The sequence below is a fragment of the Amblyomma mixtum genome, chromosome 1 (assembly GCF_055824585.1).
Source record: "Amblyomma mixtum isolate Tamu chromosome 1, ASM5582458v1, whole genome shotgun sequence".
Lineage (NCBI taxonomy): Eukaryota > Metazoa > Arthropoda > Arachnida > Ixodida > Ixodidae > Amblyomma > Amblyomma mixtum.
In genome coordinates this window covers 4,106,597-4,130,805 of record NC_143012.1, presented here as the reverse complement: position 1 = coordinate 4,130,805, position 24,209 = coordinate 4,106,597, and the positions used below count along the sequence as shown (strand labels likewise).

Here is a 24,209-nt window from a genome sequence, read left to right as displayed (position 1 = left end):
CTTCTGCTTTTCTAATCAATTAGCTTTAAGCGATAACATATTCAGTAATATTCTAAATCGAACGAGAGCACAAAATAAAGAAATTAATTAAAAAATCCCCTTTGCCCTTGGTTTCTGTGGCTGTTGGCTTCTCTAATATTTATAACGAGCCCCTCATTCCCCTCCCCTTGTTTGCTATATATATTATATTAACAAACACACACGCCAAAATTAAGCCACTTCAAAATTTTGTGTCAGTGCTCCTTGAAAGGCTGTACACTCTTGCCTAGGACAGATGCTTGCCTCTTCATGGGACTAGAATTTGTACCCAAGACATTAACAAGCTGTGAGAAAATGGTTATGCCTAGCACCAGATTAGTAGGAAGATTTTCTCTTCCTTTAAGGACTGTAGGCGCCTAATTTTAGTTGCCTGTTTTCTTCCAAATGGTGTGTTCGGCATTAGAATACATGGATCACTATGTGGTGTTTGCCTGCAACTGAAAAATTTATAATTGGATTTCTTCTTGATGTTGTTTCAGTTTTGGTTTCGAGCTGTGATATGTAGTTGTTCAGATCACATGAGGCACGAAAATGCAATATAATAGCTGAAACGTAATTTTAATTCATTTTTTTCATGCCTTATGTGAGACGCCACCTACACGTCACGGCCACCGTTCTGTTGATGAGACTGAAGCCGAAACAGCATCAGGAAGAAATTCAATCATAAATTATTTAGCTGTCATAGGCAATATCGCCAGGTGATCCATGTATACTGTCGTCTAACACATATTCTGAAAGAAGAAAACATGGAAGTGAAAATGTGGTGTCTATACTCCTTTAACCTTGCATGAAAAGCACAGGTGTAATTGTGCTTCATAGGCTGTCATGCACATGCACAGCTTGTAGTGCTTGCCTACTTCTGTGCGTTTTCGTATTTTATGATGTAACTAACTGCAAGGGGCCAAATAGAATGAAAATTTCATTACAGAGTCATTTCCTTTCACACTGTCTTAGGCAAGGGTGTAAATTTGTCACACAGTTGTGCATTCCGCTTTCCTTCGCTCTCATGCTCTGCTTTTTTTCTTGCATACAGACACACGTTCCCAAGCACATGCCCACTGTGTCTGCATGCCCCCCTCCTCCCCATGTCTCCCACATAGTCCTGTTCGTTTGGGTAACTCCTTGCCTCTGCTGTGTTGCATCTAACCATCCATCACGGTTAGCTTTATCGCTGCTGTGTGGTGGCAGGTCAGGTTTTTCATTACTTCAGCCGTTGGGCTTGTTTAAACCTCGGGGCTAGCAGTAGGTTTGGTTTTGGTCTAATGTTTAGAGGAATCCCCCAAGGTGGAGTAGATTTGTAGTAAGGGAGTGATTACTCATTAGCATCCACCCAAGAGCAGCCGTACGGCAACAAAAGAAAGCTGTACAGAGTCGATCTCACTTGTCTAGAGCGCTGGAAAGGTGCCGTTCGGGGAGAATGAAGAGAAACTATGAAGCAGGTATTCACTTCCATTGCTAATGCTTGCGCTGGAAAGCAGCTGAAGAGAGACGTGAACGCACAGGCACCAGCGCCCTACCGCTAGCAAAGCAGCTCCGAAAAGATTTCAGTTCGTTTGCTCCGCAGCACGCCGTCCGAGCACTCTAGACAAGTGTGATCGGCTCTCTATGTACAGCTTCCTCAGAAACTTCTTTGTTAAAAAAAAATTCTTTGTGGTCTGGGGTTCAAACTTGAGACCACCGCCTCATCAGGATAGTCACTTTGATCCAGTATGTGGGGAATCTTCCAAGTTGGAGTTGATTTTGTAATAAGTAGATCTATAACAAGATTTGCTACAAGTAATTACTCATTGGCATCCACCCAAGAGCAGCCATTTGGCTGGAAAGGAAAGTTTGGTTTTCTGATAAGGTTGTGAGCGTGGTAGTGTTGAAGGTAGAAACTAGAGAAAAGCATTTCATTGGCCTCATTCATGAATGTGCACAGTCGGATCACTGTAATTCAAGCTCATTAATCCAGCCAGGTCTGAGATTTTTGAACCTAGCGCATGTTTTGTGAACATTTTGATCGATGTTAATGCACACTGTCGTTTTGCTTCATTTTGACATCATGGTGCTTAAACATCATTGAGACACATCTCACTGCCAGACAATAACTTTCATCAGTCATGAAAAAAAAAGACCAAAGAGTTTTGAAATGTGACATTAATAGCAGCATACTGGTACATATCATACTTTTTATTCTGGCTTGAAATGAGCTTTGCAAAAAACTAGGTGGGTTTCACAGCCGTAACTGCACAGCGCATAATGTAGGATATGGTACATTTTCTTGTCCTAAATAATTGTTAACAGTAATAAATGATTTCTTACTTAGTATTACAGTGTGCACTGTCTGAAAGCCATGCCCGCAGTAACTCGAACTTTGGAAAGATTTCCTTATTTTTTTTTTTTTTTTTTTTTTTCAAAAGCATGTGGACATAGTGCTGCGGGTTTCTTGAGAAAATTCATCAGGTAGAGAAAATGTTCTTTGATTTCTAACTTAAGGTAGTGTTTTAAGGAAATTATTAGCTCATACAGTAGTTCTTTGTTGTTTTGTTGCAGCATCTGCTGCACTATAATCCTTGAGACTGTATTGTGAGAGGGGTATTTACTGGCATATCATATATGATACAACATGCAGTTCTGGGTAATTTTGTCGCTGTATTGTGTTTCATAATTTGAGCTACAGAAAATCGATCCACCTCAATCGAGTGATGTTACATACTTTTCCGCATTCAGAAGGTTACTTGCCCTTCTTAATCAGTTGCTCCTCATAATTAAAACGGTGATAAGACACCAGCGCATTTTATGGCGGAAAGGAAAGTTTCCTCTATTCATTTGGCAGGTGGTGTCAAGAGCGGCGCTGGTATACTAAGTGAGGAAAACTAAGATGAACTCCTGTTGATGGAGGTAGAAAAAGCTTGGGAGACAAGAGAGAGACAAAGATCGTATAAAGGATGAAAGTAAGCAATAATGACGCCAGCTGTTTTTGAAGTGCGAAGAGCAGGGCAGAAATCAACCCATAAAATGCGGACAACTAATAAAAGGGATGCAAAAGAAACTGGATTGGTCTAAAACAGCAGCGTAGCATGGTTGGTCGTTGCACGGCAAGGACAAAGATGATCGAAGGCAAAGACAGTGACAAATATTCGTGCCAAAAACACGCTACATGAAGAAACAGACCAACTGCTTAAACCGCTTCCTAGATAATGCAGAACAGGAATACGCAATGATAGAAAGCAAGGTTCACGATTCAACTCTTCAAGTACTCATCAAGGCAACCAGCCGCTTAGCCCCGTTGGCCCCTTGATGCTGTTACCATAGTGCCATAGGCGTTAAGTCTCCACAAGCGTTAGTCATGCGTTTTAGAGGCTAGTCTGGCTGGATATCTGAAAAAATTTTTTTCATACAAGAAATTGCCATTCTGTGGTGTGGTATTGCCATTCTTGTTTTGTCGTGGCTGTTTAATTGCACTTTCACATTTTCACAAAAAGTACCCCTAACTGTATGTTGTATTACATATGATACGCTACAAAAAACTGTTAAAACGTATCAACCAGGTCATTGTTCTGAAAACTAAAGTTGGTGTGGGTCCTTTCGGCATAAATGCAGCTGACTGGAATTTTCTTAGCCAAAATAAAAATTTATGGAGTAATCTGTTAAGGTGTGCATTGTATGCCTACCCATTCACATATGAAATTGTAATTGTTTCATTCTGTCATATTTACTTTTCTGTTGCTTTTATTGAGACTTCTATAGTCAAGGCTGTATTATGCAGCCCTCAGAAGTTTTGTGTTGTCTGTGACCTTCTTCTAAGGTTCTAAGGTTGCGTGTGCAAGGTTATGTGTTGCAGCTAGCCTCTGCTTGTGAATTTGGGAGCATTCTCTAGATCACCTGTATTTGCTTCTGTATCGAATGCAGTCAGCCTGCAGCAAATGATGCCACTTTGAAAAATAGCTTGAGTAAAAGTTCATGCCCTAATCACTCCTGCCGTTTTTTGAGAGACTTGTTTGTCCGCACTTTGCGTTGCATGCACTTGCTAGAAAAACTGTTACATTATTTTTGTGTCAAATTTTTACTCTATGTAGGCGCTACTATCCTGATCAAACAACTACAGAGTATCATCGCTACATGTAAGTTTGGAACTGTTGGAGTGACTGTTCCTGGTGTGTGTTTTCAGTGTCTGGGAACTGTGCTTTTTGGAGGGTCATAATCGCCCCGGTTAAATTCTGTTGGTCACGAGGATAGGTGCATGTTGCTTCTGCTGCCTGTATTTCCATCTTGCTTTGTAGTGCTTGGCAGTGCATACAATATCCTTTGGATGTCCCCTTAACATCTGTCCTTGCACTTAGGTAGTCATGTGCCTCGTCACACTGCACATGATAGATTTAGTGATCGATTACTGCTTAGGAAAAGCATAGGTGCTTATGTTTTGCCGAACTCACTGTGTCTGTAGCTTTCGAGAGGCATCCTTAACCACAGTGTTTGCTGTGGTGAGCATGTGACACACACTGACCACTTTTCCTGCATCAAAAGGATTACTGGCACTACAATTGCTGGGAGTAAGCCGCAAACAGTAGTTAGAAATTTTTAGGCCCGACCTGCGTGACGTTTGAATTTTTTCACTGTGTGCTCCCGTTGCATGCAGTTTTTCATGTCTTGATTTCCAAAGTGTATGCTGAAGGAATATGGACACTTGATTTTGGTGGCATGCTTTCTTCTTTGCAGGGATGTGTAAGACATTACTATACATGGATCACAATGTGGCATTCGCCTACAACCGTTTAATAATTTATAATCGAATTTTTCTCTCGTGCTGTTTCAGTTTCAATAACTCCATGACGTCAAAGCTGAGTTTAGGTCACATGAGGCATGCAAAAACTGCAATAGAATCGTTGTTTTTTCATTTGTTGTCATTTTAGCTATTGGAGCAAGCTGGCTTTAGCGTTTTAGTAAATTAAAGCTATAAAGCAGCGATTGTATCACAGTTTTTTTATGCCTTACATGACCCGTACTCAATTTTGACGTCATAGCCACCACTCAGCTGTTGATACCAAAACAGCATAAGAAAAATTCGATTAGACATTATTTGGCAGTTCTTGATGAATATCACGAGCTAATCCAGGTATACTACTGCCTTACACATCATTACAAAGAAAACATGCACAGATGTATATACGCTTTTAAAAGAAATATGTGTCGCTTGAAACTTCCGTGTAAGTAAGTTAGACTTATTTGTAGTTCAACTCGAACAGAACCAGATGATGTATCAGCTATGGACGGCTCTCTTAATTTTTCAGTTTTCACTATTGCAAGAGCATGTATGTCTAAATGCTTCCATGCATGCGTCTCTATTAGTTGTTTCTTTATTGTTGCAGGGCTTCATTTTGACTGAAGATGTCCCGAGCTTGTAGTTGCATGTTACAGAACTCATTATAGGCAGAGTATTTCTGTTGGTAACTCAGTTCTGAACACTCTGCCATGTCATTTTATCTGTACTGCATTAAATCTGCACTGTCATGCTTTTGTGTGCCATGTTTTCACTAGGTTCTTGCAAAAATGTACACCCACATTCAATACAACATAGATAGCATGTTGACCAAGCCTTTAGGGATCCGATAGGATAATAGCGAGCAATCTTGCAAGAGCTGTGACAGGCTAGTCCTTGTATTTCATGACTTTCTCAGATATTCACTGGTGCCGCATATGTTTGTTTCACGCCCTCTTAGGCAAGATGGCAGCTCCCCACAGGTGCAGGAGTCCTATTCCATGAACTACCACACCACGACGTCAACCAACGGTCACCAAGTGGGCGACGGCGAGCACTCGCCAAACTCATCCAAGCTGGTGGTGCCCAGCGAAAACGCTCAGCTCGTCAGCCGGACGACGCAGCAGACCAAGACGCAGCAGGTGCCTTGTGTTTCTATGTCAGCAGACCTTGTGGCCCGTGCTGGCTGATAGGCCGTGGGCCAAATCGATGTTTTAGTGCTCTAACCAGCCAGCATGCACTGAATGTAGCACTGGTATAGTTACAGGATGTAGTCAGAGTCAGAAACTGTGTTCCCCTGCTCTATCAGCACAGAAATTGTTGAGAGAATAAAAGCGCCCATTCAGTATAAATTTAGAGTTAAACGTGTATGACAGTTGACTGTTGGTTGTGAGCTAAAGGCAGTTTCACTTTTTACTTGATTGTCGTGAGAAGTGTTTGTGTGCGCATGCACGCGTTAATTCATGTAATTTATAGATTTTTCTTGAAATCTGTAGTTGTTATTGCTGTAGGCATTTCGTATGAATGTTGCAGGTGCAGTCTTTGAAAAAAATTTCTTTGGGCGTTTGGACGGGTGTTACGCTGTACCTAATTATTCTGCACATATTAAAGAAGGCTTATCTATCTGCCTCCTGTATAGGTCAAAACCGTCACAAAGGTCATAAAGACACGAGAAGTCCGTCACGTAGGTCCAGACGGTCAGCCTCTTGAGTACAATCCGTACGGAACTCACGGAATGCCCATGTCAGGCTCCGACTATGTCACATATCCCTACACGGGAACCACCGACAACTCCCATGGCTACGGCAGCTATGACACAGGTAAGCTGTTCTGTTCTTGGTGTGATGTCCTGTGAGGAACTGCTAACATGACACACTCTGTCTCGCACAGGCGAGCCCCCTAGTCCAGCCAGTCAAGTGGCGCCTCAACATGGCGCCTACCCCCAGGACTACGCCACATACGGCTCCTACTTGCGCGACTATGACTACGGTGGCTACCCTGGTCAGGCGCCGACACCCCCCTCTGTCACGTCCGAGTCACCCCTGCCACCCTCGCACATGGCCGTTCCCCAGGCAGCAGCATCGCGGAGCATGATGTCGCCACTCATGGTTGCACCAGATGGCTACAGCCATGGGCACTCGGGTTATGATGAGCTCGACCCGCAACCTCCGAGGGGGGGTGTGGAGTACCCGCCAGACTGCTATAGGAGTACACCATCGCCAGCACCCCATCCTGACCGCTATGGTGAGACACCTTTTGATGCGGTTCATGGTGCTTGTCTCGGCTTTACGTAGCCAAAGCGCACCAATCTTGTCGGCTCGCTAGCCTTGCTGTTTCGTGGTGAACTCCATAGATGGCATTGCTATAGCTGAACAAGGCCAGTGATAATGCCAATTGATTTCGAAGCAAAACACTCTGCAAAACTTTTGATCAATGAGCGAGGCATCGACGTGAGAGGTTTAGCTGTATGCTGAGAAATTGCATGAGCTGCTGGGCTAAATTTCAGTTGCAGTATTGTTTCTGGTAAAAAAAAAAAAAAGTGTATAGCAAACTAGAAACCTTCTAAGTGTTCTTTTTAGTAGGCAGTTTGCACAATGAATATTTCGCAGACTGCTTGGTTGACTGGCTAGCACAGTGTGCGTTGACTGTGTGGTCACTTTGGTTCGTACAGAATGCACGGTAAGATGTGACGTAGTGGCGTGGTGTGAGGTTATTGATGTGACTTACTAGCGTGACATGATGTGATCCACCTGTGATGGTGCCGTGAGATACCGTTGCACACCAGAAACAGGCTGCCAGTGGGCAGGCAATCCAGTCTCGCGAAAGTTAGCTCTCATCTCTAAACTGCTTGTTGCCATCAGTCCTAGAGTTGTTGCATAAAATTTCTCATTATTTGATCTGAAGTGCGTGCCTTACCCACGGGAACCCTAATTCACTGCTGTGGACTGCCTGCACAGGCACTTACGGCTACCTGGGTGCCCCCGGTGCAAGCTCACCCGGGTACAGCCCCGGCTACGAAGGAGCGCCGCCACCCCAGGGCTATTTGGACCGCAGGCCCAGCTACGACGAGCATCAGGCTGGGCCCCCACCGGGTGGCGCCAGGGGCCCCTATGGGGGTGCTCCCCCTCGGGCCCTCTTTGAGGAGGAGGAAGAAGAGGCCAGCCCTGCACCCCCACCTCTGGAAGGGCAGCTTCCCCCCAGGCCGCCCTACGTCGGACCCCCGTTGGATGGCTCTGACCCAAGAGGTCAGCGCATGCTCTCTCTGTCTCTCTGTCTTCTAACCTGTTGTTACTGCTTTGCGTAGCCTTTTCTGCAATAATGGGTGGGATTAAATGGTGGTGTTGCTGCTGTTGTAGTGCTCCTAGCTGCGTAGGGATTAAGAAAAGTTCCCCCATTCATTTGCCGGCCAATGGGAACCACGAGTAGAAAGGTGGAGTCCTTGACAATTGTAGAGCTCAAGTTTGCTTCTGGGCCCTGCTGTATGGATAATTATGCACTGCCAGCATTCCAGATCTCTTGAAATTGAGAGGAGATATTTTGTCCTCACCTCTCCACAAGCTACGACGGCCACATATACCACGAGAGCCTTACTAAATAGACGTGAACCCTTTGGTTTACTTTCGACAAAGCTGTTCCAGAGTGCTTACAGCAGAGAACCAGCTTACCAGCAGAGAACGGGTGCATGAGAAATGCGACACTCAGAGTCGGGAGGCCATAACCCGGCATATGTGCCAACCAGGCCGTGCATCCTTCAGTTCGCATTGTTCACAAATTGTCCTGCTTTCTCAAGTTTTTTTGGCGTAGTCAGGCTGATGATGTTAGATCTCGTAGACACTGTAGTGAATTGCTGCTGCATGCCTCGTGTCCAACTGCCGCTCTGTTCTCCCAGGTGGTGGCGATGTGCGGTGGCGAGACCCTGACCTCCATGAGGTAATAGAGTTCCTGGGCCACCCCAACAGTGTGGTGCGTGCAAATGCGGCCGCCTACCTGCAGCACCTCTGCTACATGGACAACAGCATGAAACAGAAGACACGGTGGGTGGCACGGCAATTGATTGCCTTGAATTTGATGACACTTAGCACCTCCGGCTAAGCCCGAGCTTGTTTTGACTTGGGCATGGAGAACTGTTAGTGTGTTTATATTATTCTTCTGTAATCTATTCTCGCCTGTTGCAGTTCTTTCATTGGTAAGTTTTTTTGTTATACCACTTATTTTTGCAAGGGCCATCGCCCTCATGTGATGGGAGATCAGTGGAGCGCATGAAGTTGAAGTTTACGGTGGGTGCTAAACGAGCTCCGCACTGTCAACACTTTTAGGTTTTTCACAAACAGTCCTGTGTTTCCACTGTTCCACTGTAGGCAGTGCTTCTTTCTTCAAATATTTCCTTCATACGTGTTTGCCCATGCATACAAGCCCCCCAATAACAAGGTTTTAATTTCTTGTCTTAGTTCGCATATGCTCCGGCGTGTTCTGTGTACCGTGTGTACTGCCTTCCTACACCACATGCACACTGCTTCTCATTTTGTCCATTTGGTCTGCATCGCCGCTGTTCTTGTTTTTCTTGACTTCCTTGAAAGCCACAAACTTACAAACTGAGAAGACAGACGTGCAGAAAAAACACAAACATGTACACATGCACGGGCTTGGTTTCCAAGAAATTCCAGACGGTTCCGGTGCCACGCTTCACCGTGCATTCGGAACAAAAGGGACTCCCGCCCCTCCGATCGTAAAACAGTGGGAAGGCTTCACAGAAGCAGGCATGCAGGCATGAAAAGGGTGCCTTGTAACTTGGGCTGACAGTGACGGAAACAGATACAGTCGAACCCGTATATATTGAACTGTATGAGATCACGAAACAGTCCAATATATTGTTAATTCTCTATATAAAAAATGGCAATAAGCTAGCCTGTAACTTAGAAGGAAGAATACATTGCACCCACGCTAGTGACGCACTTCTTGCAGCAACATACCACCCGCCGGCGTGCTCGGAACACACCTCTCTTTAGGCATTGTTTCGCACCAAAGCAGCAGCGAGCTGCTCTTTGGAAGTAGCCATCACCTTCAAATATCTCTAATCTTGTTACCAGTACACTGTGAATGGAATAATCACTCATTAAAATTAAGGTACAGCTCGTTTCCGCAATGCCTTTGACAGCGAAACGAGCACACCATGGCGAGTGCCACTGCCAGGCTTTAGTTATATTGGCTTTAAAACATGGCAGCAATGTGGCATGGAAAATGAGTGCGAAAGGTTGAAGGCCTCCCCCAAGCACACACAACATTAACCGCGTCGCATGCCATCATGTGCCCAAGCAGCCGACCCGCCTCAGCGCACGAAAAGTGATCAAAGAGCACTGTTCGGAGAAGCTGCACTTGCAGGGGCCTGGTGGACACTTCTATATATATCAAATGACTAGTGCAATTCGACTTCGATATACTGCGCAACTTTTCTATATTTTTACACAGGAATCTTTGTCTTCAATGTTGCCAATAGTTCGAAATATCCCGGTTCAGTATATCCAATCCGGACTATATATGAAAGGATGCACTCACTAATGTGTTGGGATGGTCGAGCTGAGCTCTTGATCGTTCCCTGTGTGGAGACAAAATGCCTCAACACCCACCCAGAAAGGTCAGGGAAGGGGTGGTGGAGGCGGAAAAAAACTTTAATACAAAACATTGGTGAGAAAGAACAAAGAAAAAAAAAGCACAACGAAACATTGCCAAGAGCCACCACTGCCGGCTCACCCCCCCCACACCAAAATATCGCAGGTAGCAAAAAGGAAGAAAAGAATACTTTCCAAGACGGGGCTATGACATAGGCATGTGATGTACTCCACCAGACTCCATGCCTCCCGCTAACATTGGAGGAGGAGGGCGAATTTCGCTTGCGGAGGACAAGGCGGGAGAGAGGAAAACCTAAGTGGGAACGGAAGGAGAGGAGCGTGGGGGAGTGGCTTGATTGCGTTGGCTGTAACTCCACAAATAATGAGTCTTTTTGAAAATTGTTTGCGGCAGCCGCAGGCTTTGGGGATGGTGCTTCACGGCCACAAGGGTGGTCAGTGCCCCTTCAGTGTGCATGTAGGTTAATGTAGCTTATGCATGTCTGTACATCTGCACGGCCTCTGTGATTGTTTCTTCAGCAAAAAAATTGCTTAGGACCTGAGTGAACTTACCAGTGTACATGGAGACGCCATAAAAGTTGCTTCAATGATTGCCACTTCATTAAAGCAGGGACTGAAGTCTTATTTTTGTTGTTAATGCAGAGCTTTGGGAGGCATCCCCCTCCTGATTGAGCTTCTGAATCAGGATTTCCCAGAGATTCAGAGGAATGCCTGTGGTGCCCTTAGAAACCTCTCCTATGGTCGGCAAAATGACGAAAATAAGGTGAGTTCTATGGCAACTTCAGACGTGTGTACTGAGCATTTGTAGTGCAAACAAATCGCATGTCCATAACAACTTTTGTAAGCTCCGATGGCCGATATTCAATGACACAAGTGCAGAAAGGGGGACAGACAGCAGACGAAGTTGACTGGGAAGATGTGGTGGATTGATTTTGCAGACAAAACTGGTGGAGGTCAAAAGGCAAAATAAGTGGAGAGGACAGTCCGTTCAATCTGGTTCATCTGTAATGCTCCGCGCGCCTAAAACGGAACCATTTTACCAACTGGTCAGCATATCGATATCATGTAATCGACAAACTTTGTTCCGTGTGCACTTTTCGCAAGCTAAAGAATATGCCTTCATTGTGGAACTGGTGCCTGCTTCATCTCTTGCTGTGTCAGCATTGCCCAAAGCAGTTTCCTGCTCTCCCGATGTCTGAGTGGAGTTGACATGCATGTTCCGTGCTTCCCTTCCTGGCAGCGGGCCATCCGCAATGCGGGCGGCATACCTGCTCTGGTGCGCCTTCTTCGGAAGACCCCTGATAATGAAATTCGCGAGCTGGTCACTGGCGTCCTGTGGAACCTCTCTTCGTGTGAGGTGGGTTATCAACAATTTCTTTTTTTGCTAAGGAAACACCTCAGCCATGTTTCTTTTTCTGTTCGGAAGGGTGTTTCTGTTGATTTATTAAATCCAGACATTTTTGGAGCAAGGGAGCTTTAAGGGAAGGCTTGCACATATACTAAACATGGCATAACAAGCATTAACCCCCATAAAAACATATCTTTTCAGCAGCTGCTATTGCATGTCGAACTTGTATGAGCAGTTGCATGTTGTAAGGTATTATTGTGAGCCTTTTGTACAAGCATTTATTATTGACAGATAACTGGTAATTTTTTGATCAATTTTTTTTGTCATTATTATGTAAACTTCAGATGTTTATTTTAAGGCGGAAGCTTGTCCTGAAAGATAGGTTGGCGCACCTTTAATGAGAGCGCAGGACAGAACTGGTTTCGTCCTTTCTCACTTTGTGCTTCGATGCACATCCTTTGTGTTCCCCCCAAGTTAAGGGGGCTTTTCATCTTCCTTACACAATGACACTAGGTCGTCATCTGTGGTCATCGTCATCCTCTCTCCCTCTCTTGGCTTGCTACACAGGAGCTGAAGCGGCCCATCATAGACGATGCGCTCCAGGTGCTGGTGAACCACGTGATCATCCCCTTGTCCGGCTGGGACCGCAACCGTGACAGGGGCGGTGGCGACCACACCAAGCCCCAGGAGATCTACTGGACCATCGTGTTCCGCAATGCCAACGGGGTCCTACGGTGAGCCAGCACTCAAATCTCTACTGGCTGGCATTCTGCTAAGCTCATTTCACCAAGCAGTTTTGTTTCCACAAGTTGTGGAAATGACTTTAAAACTCTTTGTCTACCCTAATGGAGTGGTCAGCCGCCCCTGTGAGGCAACTTGGAGTCTCCCTGAATAGTGGTGAAGCTGGCATTGAGGCGTCTTGTGCACACTCTTTAGAGCGCAGCTCTTTGGCGTCCGTTCCTGGGTTTCGCATCGTCGTCGGCCTCGTAACCAGCTCCGCCCCCCTTTCATCCCCCCAGCGCTATCGGCGTCAGCGGCATCAGTCAGTCGCTGCTATCTCTTCCCTCCTCCCTTTATCGTGTTGTCCGCTTGCTGCGCGCGCTTCTGCCCCCATCGTTTGCCGCTGGGTGTACACGCCGCCCCCCTCCCCCCTCTTCCTGCGAGTCTCCGGTTGTCAAAGCGCCGGCTCGAACTTAATTCCTTTCTTCGCTCCTCCTCCAATGCAACCCCTGTGCGGTGGCAATCAGAGAGCCAGATCGGTGGCGGCGGATCTGTATATGTGCACCGCCCGAGCCGAAATTGCGAATACGTGTGAAAAATAAAAAAAAAATTCTGTGATAGCGCATACATGTGTTGCTCGATTTCTTTGCCTCAATCTATCGAAAAGGTGAAACAGCTTATTTGCTGCGCTCAAATTTCGCATTAGGAAGTAACGTAATCGTCGGTAATTTTTTGGTAGCAGCAACAGTCAATGGGCAGCACAAGCTTCTTGTGCTGTGCTTCACTATTGTGTTATGGGGCAGTGAAAACAGGACCTTTGGGCGTGCTGTTTGAAAAACAAGGTCTGTGCTTATGCTGTGTAGCACCTCACCTCACGTCACCTTACACCTCTGCGTGTCACTTAGGGTGTGTCACACCACCATATATGCTGGCACCTTGCAAGTGGCTCTGAGCAGTAACCTGATCATTGCTAAGGCCCCCTGATGAGACACAACTTGCACTGGTTCGAGTTCGTCTTTGTCATCACTGCTGTCATCGTCTTCCATGCCAGTGACTGTTACAACGATTGCCTCGTCAGTCAGTTCTTCGTTTGTCACGACTGCATCATCAGCGTGCAAGAATTCTTCAAGACCCTGCGTGTCGCCGTCATCATTGCGCATCGAAGACCAAAGTTCTGCCATCGCTGCATTGGCAGGAGCTTTGTGATTTTTGGCGTCACGGGTATCCCTGGCGAAATCCGCTTTTTCGGAAGCAATTCATGGCTGTGGAGGAGGCCGTTGTCCTTAGCCTGGCCAGCACTAGCATGGCTTTCGTTTTCAGTCAACTTGAGCTCGTTGCAGGCAACGAAACCATCAGCCGTGACAGGCCATACTTGCATACCAAGTTGCACATTTTTTCACCGTCCTTATGCTCTCCTTATATAACCGACTTGAATTGTTACAACTGACAATGTAGTATGACAGCATTGTTACAAGCGGTTTATTTTACCATAGAACACATTGCAAAGGTGACGGTGCCGCGGCTGTACATTGCTATATCCTATATATTGTTAAAAGCAATATTGTTATAAGTGGGTTTGACTGTAATAACATTTAATCCAGCATTGCTAAATAAGCTTTGTTCTCAAATCAACAGAGGTAGCAGTAACCATTTTGCTCACTCGCCGCCTGGTCACTGTTAGTGACTCATTTCACCGTTGCATCTCATTCGCTTACTTTGAACTGGGTTCGCTGAGTGACATGCGTTCCCCTGCATTTTTCCTTGCCAGAAATGTGAGCTCAGCGGGAGAGTACGCTCGGCGGAAGCTGCGTGAGTGTGAGGGCCTCTGCGATGCCCTGTTGCACCTGATGCGGACGGCAGTGCGCAAGAACGACATGGACAACAAGAGTGTGGAGAACTGTGTCTGCACCCTGCGGAACCTGTCCTACCGGTGCCAGGAAGTCGAGGACCCCGAGTACGATAAGCACGCCCCGGCACCCACGCCTTCACGTGCCACGGGTGCTGCTATCAAAGGTGGGGCCATTTTTCTTTCTTTTTTTTTAATTTTTGTTGCACATCTGAGGCCACATTCCCAGGGTTTCCCAAACTGGGCACCTAGAGCTCTTGGGTTCTTTGGAGTGCTTTTGAGTTCTGCCCACATTTCCGTTGGCACACTTTATTTTAGGACTTACTTTGGGACTGTAATTGCTAGGCATGTGCAAATAGTGGTTTTTTGGTTTGAAGTGAATTTGTGTCAAACTGTAATTTTCTTCGAATAATTTGGAAATGATTATTTCAGATAGTTCTAGAAAAAAAAATGTTGAACAGCTCAATAGACATTTTAAAAATCATACCCCTTATGTAATACCCCCAGTGGGTCTTTAAGGTATTAAAATGAAATGAAATGAAATGTCCACACATGAGAAAAAAAAAGAGAATGCATTGAACTTTATCGCTTTTATTGAAGCTGTGTCGTTGCCCTGCAAAAGATGCCGTTGCGAACAGAGGAGTTGGCTTACATGCGAAGCCAGCGTATTTGTGGGGTGTGAGACCTACCTAGGAGACTCTCAAGTGCTGATCTTAATTGCGATTGTGTCATTGCGCAGCTCTTGGTTTAAAGAGACAACTAACTCCATGAACATGTGCTAAGTTTGCACACTGGGCACCCTGCGACACCCTGTGTCAGGTGTCGCAAAAGGAGCACCTGTCACAATGTGCCTTGTGTTGGCTTCCTCCCGTGCTCGCTCCGTTGCACTTTATTAGTGAATTTCAAGCTGAGAGGAGCAGCTGCGGCGCCTGCAGTCTGCTCAGTCTCCTCAAAAATAGAGAGTCACGCATCCTCCGTTTAGGCAAATTTAGTATAGCGCGATGCACAGCCACTATGACGATCCGATTTGGTGGGGAGCCACCGCACATGTGCAGATCGCGTTGAGGACGCTGTTTGCACGCCTGCCCCATTGGACCACTGCTAAATCTAGCTTTCTATTGATGCACGCCGCTGTGACGGTTATGGAGTGGTGCATCGCATCGGCTGCACACACCTGGCAGGTACAGATCTTGGCACCGTGCTTTTGCCTGCTCGCATCTTTGTCCGCAAGCATGCGCAGGCCAGCTCCAGCATGTATGTGGGAGTGCAGGCACACGGCGTGGAGTCGGGGCTTTAGTTCTGTGCGTGCCGCATTGTGATGCCGGAGTACGAAGCAAGAGCTTCAGAAATATTCACTCGGGACGAATACTTCAAAATTTCAAATACCAAACATTAGATTTAAATCAAGTATCGAATACTTCACTATATGACTGAATATTCAAAATTATCGAATATTTGCATAGCCTAGTAATTGCTTGTACAATTAAACCTTGATTTAACAAAGTTTGTAAAATCGGCAGGTTACTTCGTAATACTGAAATTTCGCAACATCTAAATTTGTCCCCTAGCATGCTAAGAATCTGCCGAAAACGCGCTGCAGATAACTCATGAGAAAAACTTTTATTTGCAACTAAAGTGGTCCTTTATTTCTGCCCTTTCTTTGCCAGCAGCAATCGCATTACGAGAGTCTTGCTTATGTTACAAGCTCACGAGCCACCTCAGCATGTCTATTGCACAAACCACCGCGGACGGCAGGGACAACACCCTCATCTTAAGTTTTGGTTTTGCTGTCATCATCATCCTCTTGTAAGTGCCCTGAGCACACCGACACGACGACTCATTCTGCTGCTGCGACCTCAGTACAACTAAACAGTACAACTGTTTTTAGCTAAACAAAAAGTAATGGGATCTTTCATAAATTCTTAATGTAAAGTTTCACTAGGGCTGCTACCAAAAAAGGTTTTTTGCTTCAGGAACAGACAGTTTAAGCAGGCTTGTAACAGGTTGGGGCCTTTTTACTCATCGTGCATTACTGCATGCATTGACCTTGGTTCTTCTGGGGTGCAGTGGGTGACAGTTTAGGCTGTTTCGGAGCCAAGAAGAAGAAGGAGGCCCTGGAGAAGCAGAAGAAGGAGTCCTCCGGATCAGCTTTGGCATCGGCTTCGGCCAGCGCGACCCCCCGACCCCAGACCGATCCCCCTTCAGGCATGGAGCTCCTCTGGCAACCTGAGGTGGTGCAGCCGTACCTGGCACTGCTCTCCGAGTGTTCCAATCCGGAGACGTTGGAAGCTGCGGCCGGAGCCATCCAGAACCTGGCCGCATGCTACTGGCAGGTATGTCATTGTGGAGCTTGCGACATGCACCACCGTCGGCACGCTTAACACAAACGCTCAAGCGCTTGCCTTCCACTGACATTAGCATCACTCGGTGTTGGCCGCTGGGTCTGAGACAATATTGGGGTGGAAACAGGGCACGAGCTGTCTCCAACCTCCGCAAGCACACCGTGCAGCTTGGTCTCGGACTCAGCGCCCAGTGCTCAGAGGCTGTAATATCAGTGCAGGACGTGCAATCGAGCGTTCGTGTTAAGCATGCTGACGATGGTGGATGAGGAAGTTGTTATATATGGTAGCATGTTTATGCACTTCCGCTTTGGGTGTTCAGCGCAGTAGAACCCCACTATTGCGTTTATCACTGGACTGCAGAAGTAGGATCAACAGCTGGGAAAAGTATTAGTCAAATACAACGCACCAAAAAAAATGAACATCGTCGTCTGCTCTTTTTTTCGTAAATGCTACATGCTTCCTTGGAATTTGCAAGGCTTAAACAATTGTGCTGCATGCGCAGAACATCCAAAATGGCCTGCGATGGTTTTCCGTCTGTCTGAGCTGCTGTTGGTAGAAGGAGAGAGTGCACGCTGGGCATTCAAAGTTGTGGCACGCATGTGCTTCTGCACTTTTTTGTGGTGGCTGCTTTAGCCCTGCACAGTCCTCATCTACTGGGACCTAGAAATGGCTTCTTTTAAGCAGCAGGTGACAGTGAATTGTGGCTGTCAGAAATAAAAGCCTTGGAGACAATGCTTGCAACAGCATCTTGTACAGTGCTGTCGGTGGCATAATTTTGCTTTCGCACCATCGGTTGTTTACGCTCGTATCACTGTGGCGAAGGAACTGCACCAGCAGCTGGAAAGAAATTCAGACTTCCAATAACTTGTGCTGCGTTGGCTTGAGTGCGGCACACCAGAAGCCACTGAACACGGTGGCAGTCAAGCACTGGCGAAGTGTAGAATCTTGTTTAAGCTGTTCATGCTTAAGCATGTCGCTGTTCTGCGCGCAGTGAACAAAGGCTGTGAAAAAAATTGGCGTACGATTGCGATTCTTGACAATATTTGAACCATAGGCGACCACATTTGGAACACACAGTGCTGAACGAAACTGGCTCTGTTTCGCGAAACTTGGGCAGCATGTACAGCGATCCACCGCTGCTGAGCTTCGCATCGCGCAAATGGATGGCAGCGTGCTCTATAACGGCCGCAACTGATACTCCTTACGATGTGCTCGACATATAACTTACTGACTGGGCCATCGGCGAGCAGACGCTTCTCTGGTGCAGCAGGTCGCCTGCCTTCACACTGCCCTCATGCCCTCCTCCTATAATTTCCTCCTTGTGCTCAATTGCACCGATGGTGAGGCACACCGCTCAGCACGGGAGCAGGCGCCTAAGAGCTGCGCTTTAAAATTCTGTCGCGAGGTAGAGCACCAGTATTAGGAGGTGACATTCACAACAAAGCATACAGGAATGCTGCCCCAATTGCAAGGTGCAGTAGCAGTTTGTACTTCATGAGTTTCTATGGGAGCTCTAACACAGGAAATACTAAAAGAATTGCAGGGAATGTTTACTACATTTGAATTGGTGTGAAAGCACGGATTTGTGCTATGAGATGGTGAGCGGGCAGTGAGCTCGCAGATGGAAGTTGATGAAGACGCTCTGAAATACACGATACAACTGTGCTAGAGTCAAACCCCGCTACAACGAACACCGTGGCAGTGTAATTTCCACCACAACGAAGTATTTCCGATTTCTGTGTGCAAGCCATACAATGCAATGCAATTATTTCCCCCCATAATGAAAATTTTTGGAGCGGAATCCTGCTTCAGGGAAATTTTTTCGAGTAAGCGGCCGCTTTTTTTCCCCCATATACACACTTGCCGGTATATCACATAATAGTTTCACCAAAAACGGCTGCTGAAGACAGTTTGCACTTCCAGTAGCACAGCTTACATTCCCCGTGAAATCAGAATTAATGTGCAGATGTGTGCGCACAACGATGCAATGCAGCGCACGGCTGGTTGTGACACTTTTGCCGACGGCTCGACTCCGCACATGCAAACCACTGTCTTCGATGCAAGGCGGCTTTCGGCTTTTTCACTCGCTGCGCTGACGAAGGCGTAATAACGAAAGCGTTCAGTGAAGGCATAATGAAAACATTCATTTCAAAGTGAAGCTATCGTGCCAATGGACCCCGGTGAAAACAAACTTTTCAAGAAAAGCGGTGGCTAGTTAAAGTGCTTTTTTTTTCTTCAAAGCTTCATTGCAGAGAGCTTTAGTCCTAGCGATACCAAGCAAGTTGAGCACAATGATCTGCTGTTGCCCGGCATACCGGTGGGCAGCACGTCCTTTCCAGAAGGCTACCGCAGGCTGGGGTGCACTCTAGTCTCACTTTTGTGCCGCAAGCATCATAACGTCCCCCACCCCCCTTCCCGCTCCCTCTGTCTGGTGCACCTCAGCATTTACTTACTTAGCACAAGCACTGGCACTGCGTGTGGTTCTAGACAGAGACTACACAGAACGACACTCCGTCGTTTTGTTTGTTTCTATTGCACATCGCGAAATATTTTCGAAGAATTGGAGCAACCGCATTTCTGGCACATTGGTGCATGTGACCGCTACTCAACATGCCTAGTTCACGCAAAAATCCAGGCAGTGCAGTCTCAGTACGGGTTCTCACGTGCAAAAGTAGGAATGCCTTTAACATGCCTGCGGAAAAAATATTAGTTTTGACAGCAAATGTAGCAGGTGCGTTTATTATTCAAACACATCTACTGTCAGAGATTTCCGGAGTACCAAGAAATGCATGACTGCGCCGATTTCGAAATGGTGAAAGACGGAAGCTGGCAGATTTTTGTAAAATAAACGTTGTTCATGAACTATCCAGTCCAAGCTGTCAATATTCGGGTCCTATTTCACGACAACAAAGCTTACGCTTCAATTAAAAGTTTTAGTGAGTCCCATGAATTTCATTGAACCAGGATTCGACTGTGCTTAACACAAGGCATGTTTGGCTGCAGCACTAGCCTAGTGTTCTCACACAGCGGCTTTTGAAGCTGATCTGCTTGGACCACAGCGGGTTCGACTCCCAATCGTGGATAGTGGTGCAGTTTTATTTTTCTTTGTTTTTTTCTTTCTGATTATTCTGCGCAAACATCAGCAAGAGACGATTTTGCTAGGCTGTGAATGTCTGGATTAATGGTTTCACATTAATAGCACAAGGCTGTGAAGCATTCCATAGTGGAAGGACGTGGAATAAGTTTAACCTCATTAGCCTGTATTCCAGAAGTGTCCACAAGGTGGACAAAGAGTCGATGACTAGTTTTTTTGGACTCTCTAGGGAGCGCGAAAGCGACCGAACGTTCAAACAATTAAATTTCGCCAAAAAAAAAAAAATCACTTGACTTGCCAGTATGCAGGAGGAAGGAGTCAGTGGTTTGACTGCTGTTCAGGTTTGTGTTGATGAAAACATCCAAGAACAATATGAATTTGAAGCCACGCAGGCACTGCGTACCAGCCCACAGAAAATAGCAGCCCCGCCATTTAAGAGGCTCCCTTCTAGCTTGAATTTCATGTTGTCGGATCAAGTTTCCTATCTTCCTTGCAGTTTGCATTAACAAGATTCCACTGTCCACATTAATGGTAGCTTGAGTACTAGTGGTGACCGCCAACAAGATTCGTTAAATCAAGCAGTCAGTTGTGATGTGTGTGCTCTGTGAGGTATGTCATGGTGAAGCAAAACAATCTTAATTATGAAGCATATCTGAAAATTCTTGGGTCCTAATTTTTTGGTTGGCCTCACTTTGGTCCAAACTGATTGGCTGGCACCCCATGACACATCTCTCCTATTACATCATCGCAGCTGAAAGTGCATGTGGCATCACATCAATAATTGCAGTGCAAAAGTGAACATTATAGAACTTGTGCTTGAAATATACTACAATTTATACTAAAGCATTCAAAAGCAGAAATGTGTGGCTATGTTCAAATTAAAGGCAGTGAGAGCCTCTGTGCTACTAACATGATTCAAGATGGCAGCTCTAGCATTTCCTGTTTTTTGGAGCAATAGAACGTACTGGTTTAAGCCATATCCATAACCACCCAAGCCATACCATGCTCAGTATGCACCAAAATCTTAGTGATCGAAGAAACAAGTTGTGTGCACTAGTCAGCCACACTACACAAGTTGTGCTCTCACTGTACTCATTGGCCCAAAATGCTTCCATGGCGGCTCAGTGGTTATAGTGCTCGGCTGCTGGCCCAAAGGACGCAGGTTTGACCCCAGCAGCAGCGGTCTCATTTCGATGGTGGTAAAATGCTGGAGGCCCATGTGCTGTGCAGGTGCATGTTAAAGAACCCCAGGTGGTTGAAATTATCCGGAGCCCTCCACTACGGTGTCCCTCATAGCCGGGGTGTAAAAAATTGAAATAAAATAGTTGGTCCAAATATTGCTGGAAACTTCTTTTCTGAGCACCACAAGTGACAGAACTGCTGCTGCTTGCATGTGTGCTCTTGCAGCCGAGCATAGACATCAGGGCTGCCGTGAGGAAGGATCGGGGCCTGCCGGTCCTGGTGGAGCTTCTCCGCATGGAAGTGGACAGGGTGGTGTGTGCAGTTGCCACGGCATTGCGCAACCTTGCCATGGACCAGCGAAACAAGGAACTGATTGGTGAGTCATGTGTGGTGATCAAGTTGCCGCATATCCTGAGCCTTGTGCCGCTGCGCAAAGTGACCAAATCGCATAAAAATTACTGGCCATTTTTTCCTTTCATCAAAGGCAGCAGATGCTACAGAAAGACGGCACTTGGAGTGGCGTGATATTCAACCTTATAAGATTTGTGTTTAAGGGACTGTTATTGGAAGCAGATTGGCACGTCTGCGGCATGGCAGTAGGTTTTCTTGAGATGCATCTAATTTGTGACAAAGTGAGTACACCGAGCTGTGCCAGCTGGTGTGAAGGTCATTCAGCTGGTCAAGTTGGTGATTTTTATTTTTAAATCATCACTTGGATTCCTTTTACGAGCAATTGATCATGAGTAGCCATGCCTCTCCCTTGCAAAAATTTCATTCGACAGTCCATAGACAGTCCATGGACTGTTCGTTGAATTTTTTGTGACTGATCATTCCAATATCTAGGTTTCAGATGGGAGCAGCTGAAGGTTCATGGCACTGCTACATTAGCGGTAAAACAGATTGCAAAATCTAGAAAGTGGCGATTATATACCGTATTTACTCGCATAATGATCGCACTTTTTTTTCCCCAAAAATTGATGCAAATTTAGGGGTGCGATCATTAAACGGGTTAAATTTTTTACAAAAAATCTTCGAGCACCGAAAACGCAAACAAGTCGCAAGCAAACCCTTATCACACGGGCGCGCTACCCGCGGTTACGCCGCAAACGCGCTTATCGCAAACCGATCTCGGCTTACGTCGTTAACCGAGAAGGTAGAGTGCGAAAAGCGCAAGAGCTGGCCCACTTCAAAAACTTACTTTCTTCGCATTAAGTCACGTTCAGAGAGCAACGCATCAAAATAGGCAGTGTGTATAGTGCTGCGCGACGGCGTTTTTATGCGGCCTTCGATCTCGTCCGATAGCGCGGGAACAGCGTACAACAGCAATGTCCCGCGGCGCTCAAGCTACGCATTTTTCCGCCGTTACGCCGAAAAATCTCCGGTCTCTGCCGCATCGTTGATGTATACTTAGGTGACACTTTCGCAACGCTCGGAGCACTGGATTGCGCGCGCTTATCGCAATGGTGCCGCCCGCGAGCGCGGTGGACGACAGCGCTCTGTACTCCCTAGTCGTCGCTAGGCCTAACTTGTTTCATATCGAAGCCACAGTGGACGACGCCTTTGAATTGATTAACGCTACAATGAATGTTCTATTTATGGCGCTGCCTTACTGACAACCTGATTTTCTCATATTAAAAGAAATATATACGATCGATTTCAGCGACACCTTCGCAGCGGAGCTGGCCAAGCAGATCGGGTCACTCGCGCTGCAACGGCGGCAGCTGCTATGCGACTGCGAACGTAAATCTAGCTTGTATCGCAGTTATTACTCCTACCAGCAATTCGGTACAGGCCAGCAATCCTCAAGGAGGATTCATTTTCGATGTTCCCGTATCCCAGGGCTTATTATTTACAAGAATAATAAAGTTTAGCTGGATCACTGCTCCACTTCGTTCGTTACACCCCAACCCGGAACGGTGGCAAGACTTGCGACAATGGCGATAACCGCAGTTAAGTTTGGTATCCGCGGTTAAGCATAACCGCATTTAGACTGCCCGTGCGACCGCAAGTCAACCAACAAGCGGCTGCCGCTGCAGTGACAGAGCAAGATGGTAATCTGCACGTGCCATCTGTCTGACAGATAAGCAAGTACGATCATCGTCGGCTAGACTCGACATCGTCGACAAATTACCGCGGCAAGCTCGGGGTGTGATCATTACGCGAGGAATACAAGAAACTGAATTTTACGCGAGTGCGATCATTATGCGAGTAAGTGTGTGTGTGTGTGTGTGTGTGTGTGTGTGTGTGTGTGTGTGTGTGTGTGTGTGTGTGTGTGTGTGTGTGTGTGTGTGTGTGTGTGTGTGTGTGTGTGTGTGTGTGTGTGTGTGTGTGTGTGTGTGTGTGTGTGTGTGTGTGTGTGTGTGTGTGTGTGTGTGTGTGTGTGTGTGTGTGTGTGTGTGTGTGTGTGTGTGTGTGTGTGTGTGTGTGTGTGTGTGTGTGTGTGTGTGTGTGTGTGTGTGTGTGTGTGTGTGTGTGTGTGTGTGTGTGTGTGTGTGTGTGTGTGTGTGTGTGTGTGTGTGTGTGTGTGTGTGTGTGTGATTTCTTTTATTTACAAAATGGATGGTAGACTTATTCATCGCGACTTGCAGTGCACTGTGTTAAAAGGAGGACTAGTCCCTTCCAAATATTTTTCCAATGTTTACTGCCAAGAAAAAGACCTTAATGTGACCGCTGCAATGAGGGGAAGTGCCAGCTTCCATTGTGGAATAGGTTGTTCTTTTGCTGCAGTTTGCCACGTGTGTTATTGTGCTAGCTTGGCGGTGCCTGTAAAGAACTACTACCTCTTTTCACTGCAGGCAAATATGCCATGAGTGACCTGGTGCAGAAGCTGCCCAATGGCAACCCTCAGCACGACATGGGCACATCTGACGACACCATCGCGGCAGTGCTTGCCACGCTAAACGAAGTGATAGTGCGCAACAGTGACTTTGCACGCTCACTTCTGGAGGCAGGCGGCGTCACTCGGCTAACCTACATCACCAAGCAGAAAGGCCGCTTCTCCGCGCGTGTCGTTAAGTTCACCTCCCAGGTACGTGCCATTCACTCGCACAGATTATCCAGGTGATGTCTGGCATCCGCTCTGTGGGTGCACACTTGTTTTTGTTTTCCTTTTCTTTTTTTGAAAACTTACTGAGGCCCCAGAGCAGTCTCCAACTGCAGGGCCTCTTTCTGTATGGTATCTTTCAGTTATTTCAAGCATCAAGTAACAGTCTACTCTGATTCTGAAGGCTCTTGTTCGAAGTATCTCATAAGAGGAGCATGACTGAACATGCA

General features: G+C 46.4%; 1 protein-coding gene across 11 annotated transcripts in view; it reads left to right on the top strand.

Annotated features, from left to right (window-relative positions):
• p120ctn (adherens junction protein p120) overlaps positions 1–24,209 on the top strand; it is a 107,586-nt gene that overhangs the window by 65,371 nt on the left and 18,006 nt on the right. For 10 of the 11 annotated variants that reach the window (XM_089541875.1, XM_089541867.1, XM_089541853.1 and 7 more), the window contains 13 exons: positions 4,101–4,145; positions 5,742–5,922; positions 6,420–6,600; positions 6,671–7,024; positions 7,738–8,025; positions 8,670–8,814; positions 11,047–11,167; positions 11,645–11,761; positions 12,320–12,486; positions 14,241–14,485; positions 16,386–16,651; positions 21,162–21,312; positions 23,732–23,964. In XM_089541875.1, the coding sequence (XP_089398001.1) occupies positions 4,101–4,145; positions 5,742–5,922; positions 6,420–6,600; positions 6,671–7,024; positions 7,738–8,025; positions 8,670–8,814; positions 11,047–11,167; positions 11,645–11,761; positions 12,320–12,486; positions 14,241–14,485; positions 16,386–16,651; positions 21,162–21,312; positions 23,732–23,964 (2,494 nt within the window). The remainder of the gene's footprint in view (positions 1–4,100; positions 4,146–5,741; positions 5,923–6,419; positions 6,601–6,670; positions 7,025–7,737; positions 8,026–8,669; positions 8,815–11,046; positions 11,168–11,644; positions 11,762–12,319; positions 12,487–14,240; positions 14,486–16,385; positions 16,652–21,161; positions 21,313–23,731; positions 23,965–24,209) is intronic. The other variant, XM_089541894.1, reaches the window with a different exon arrangement.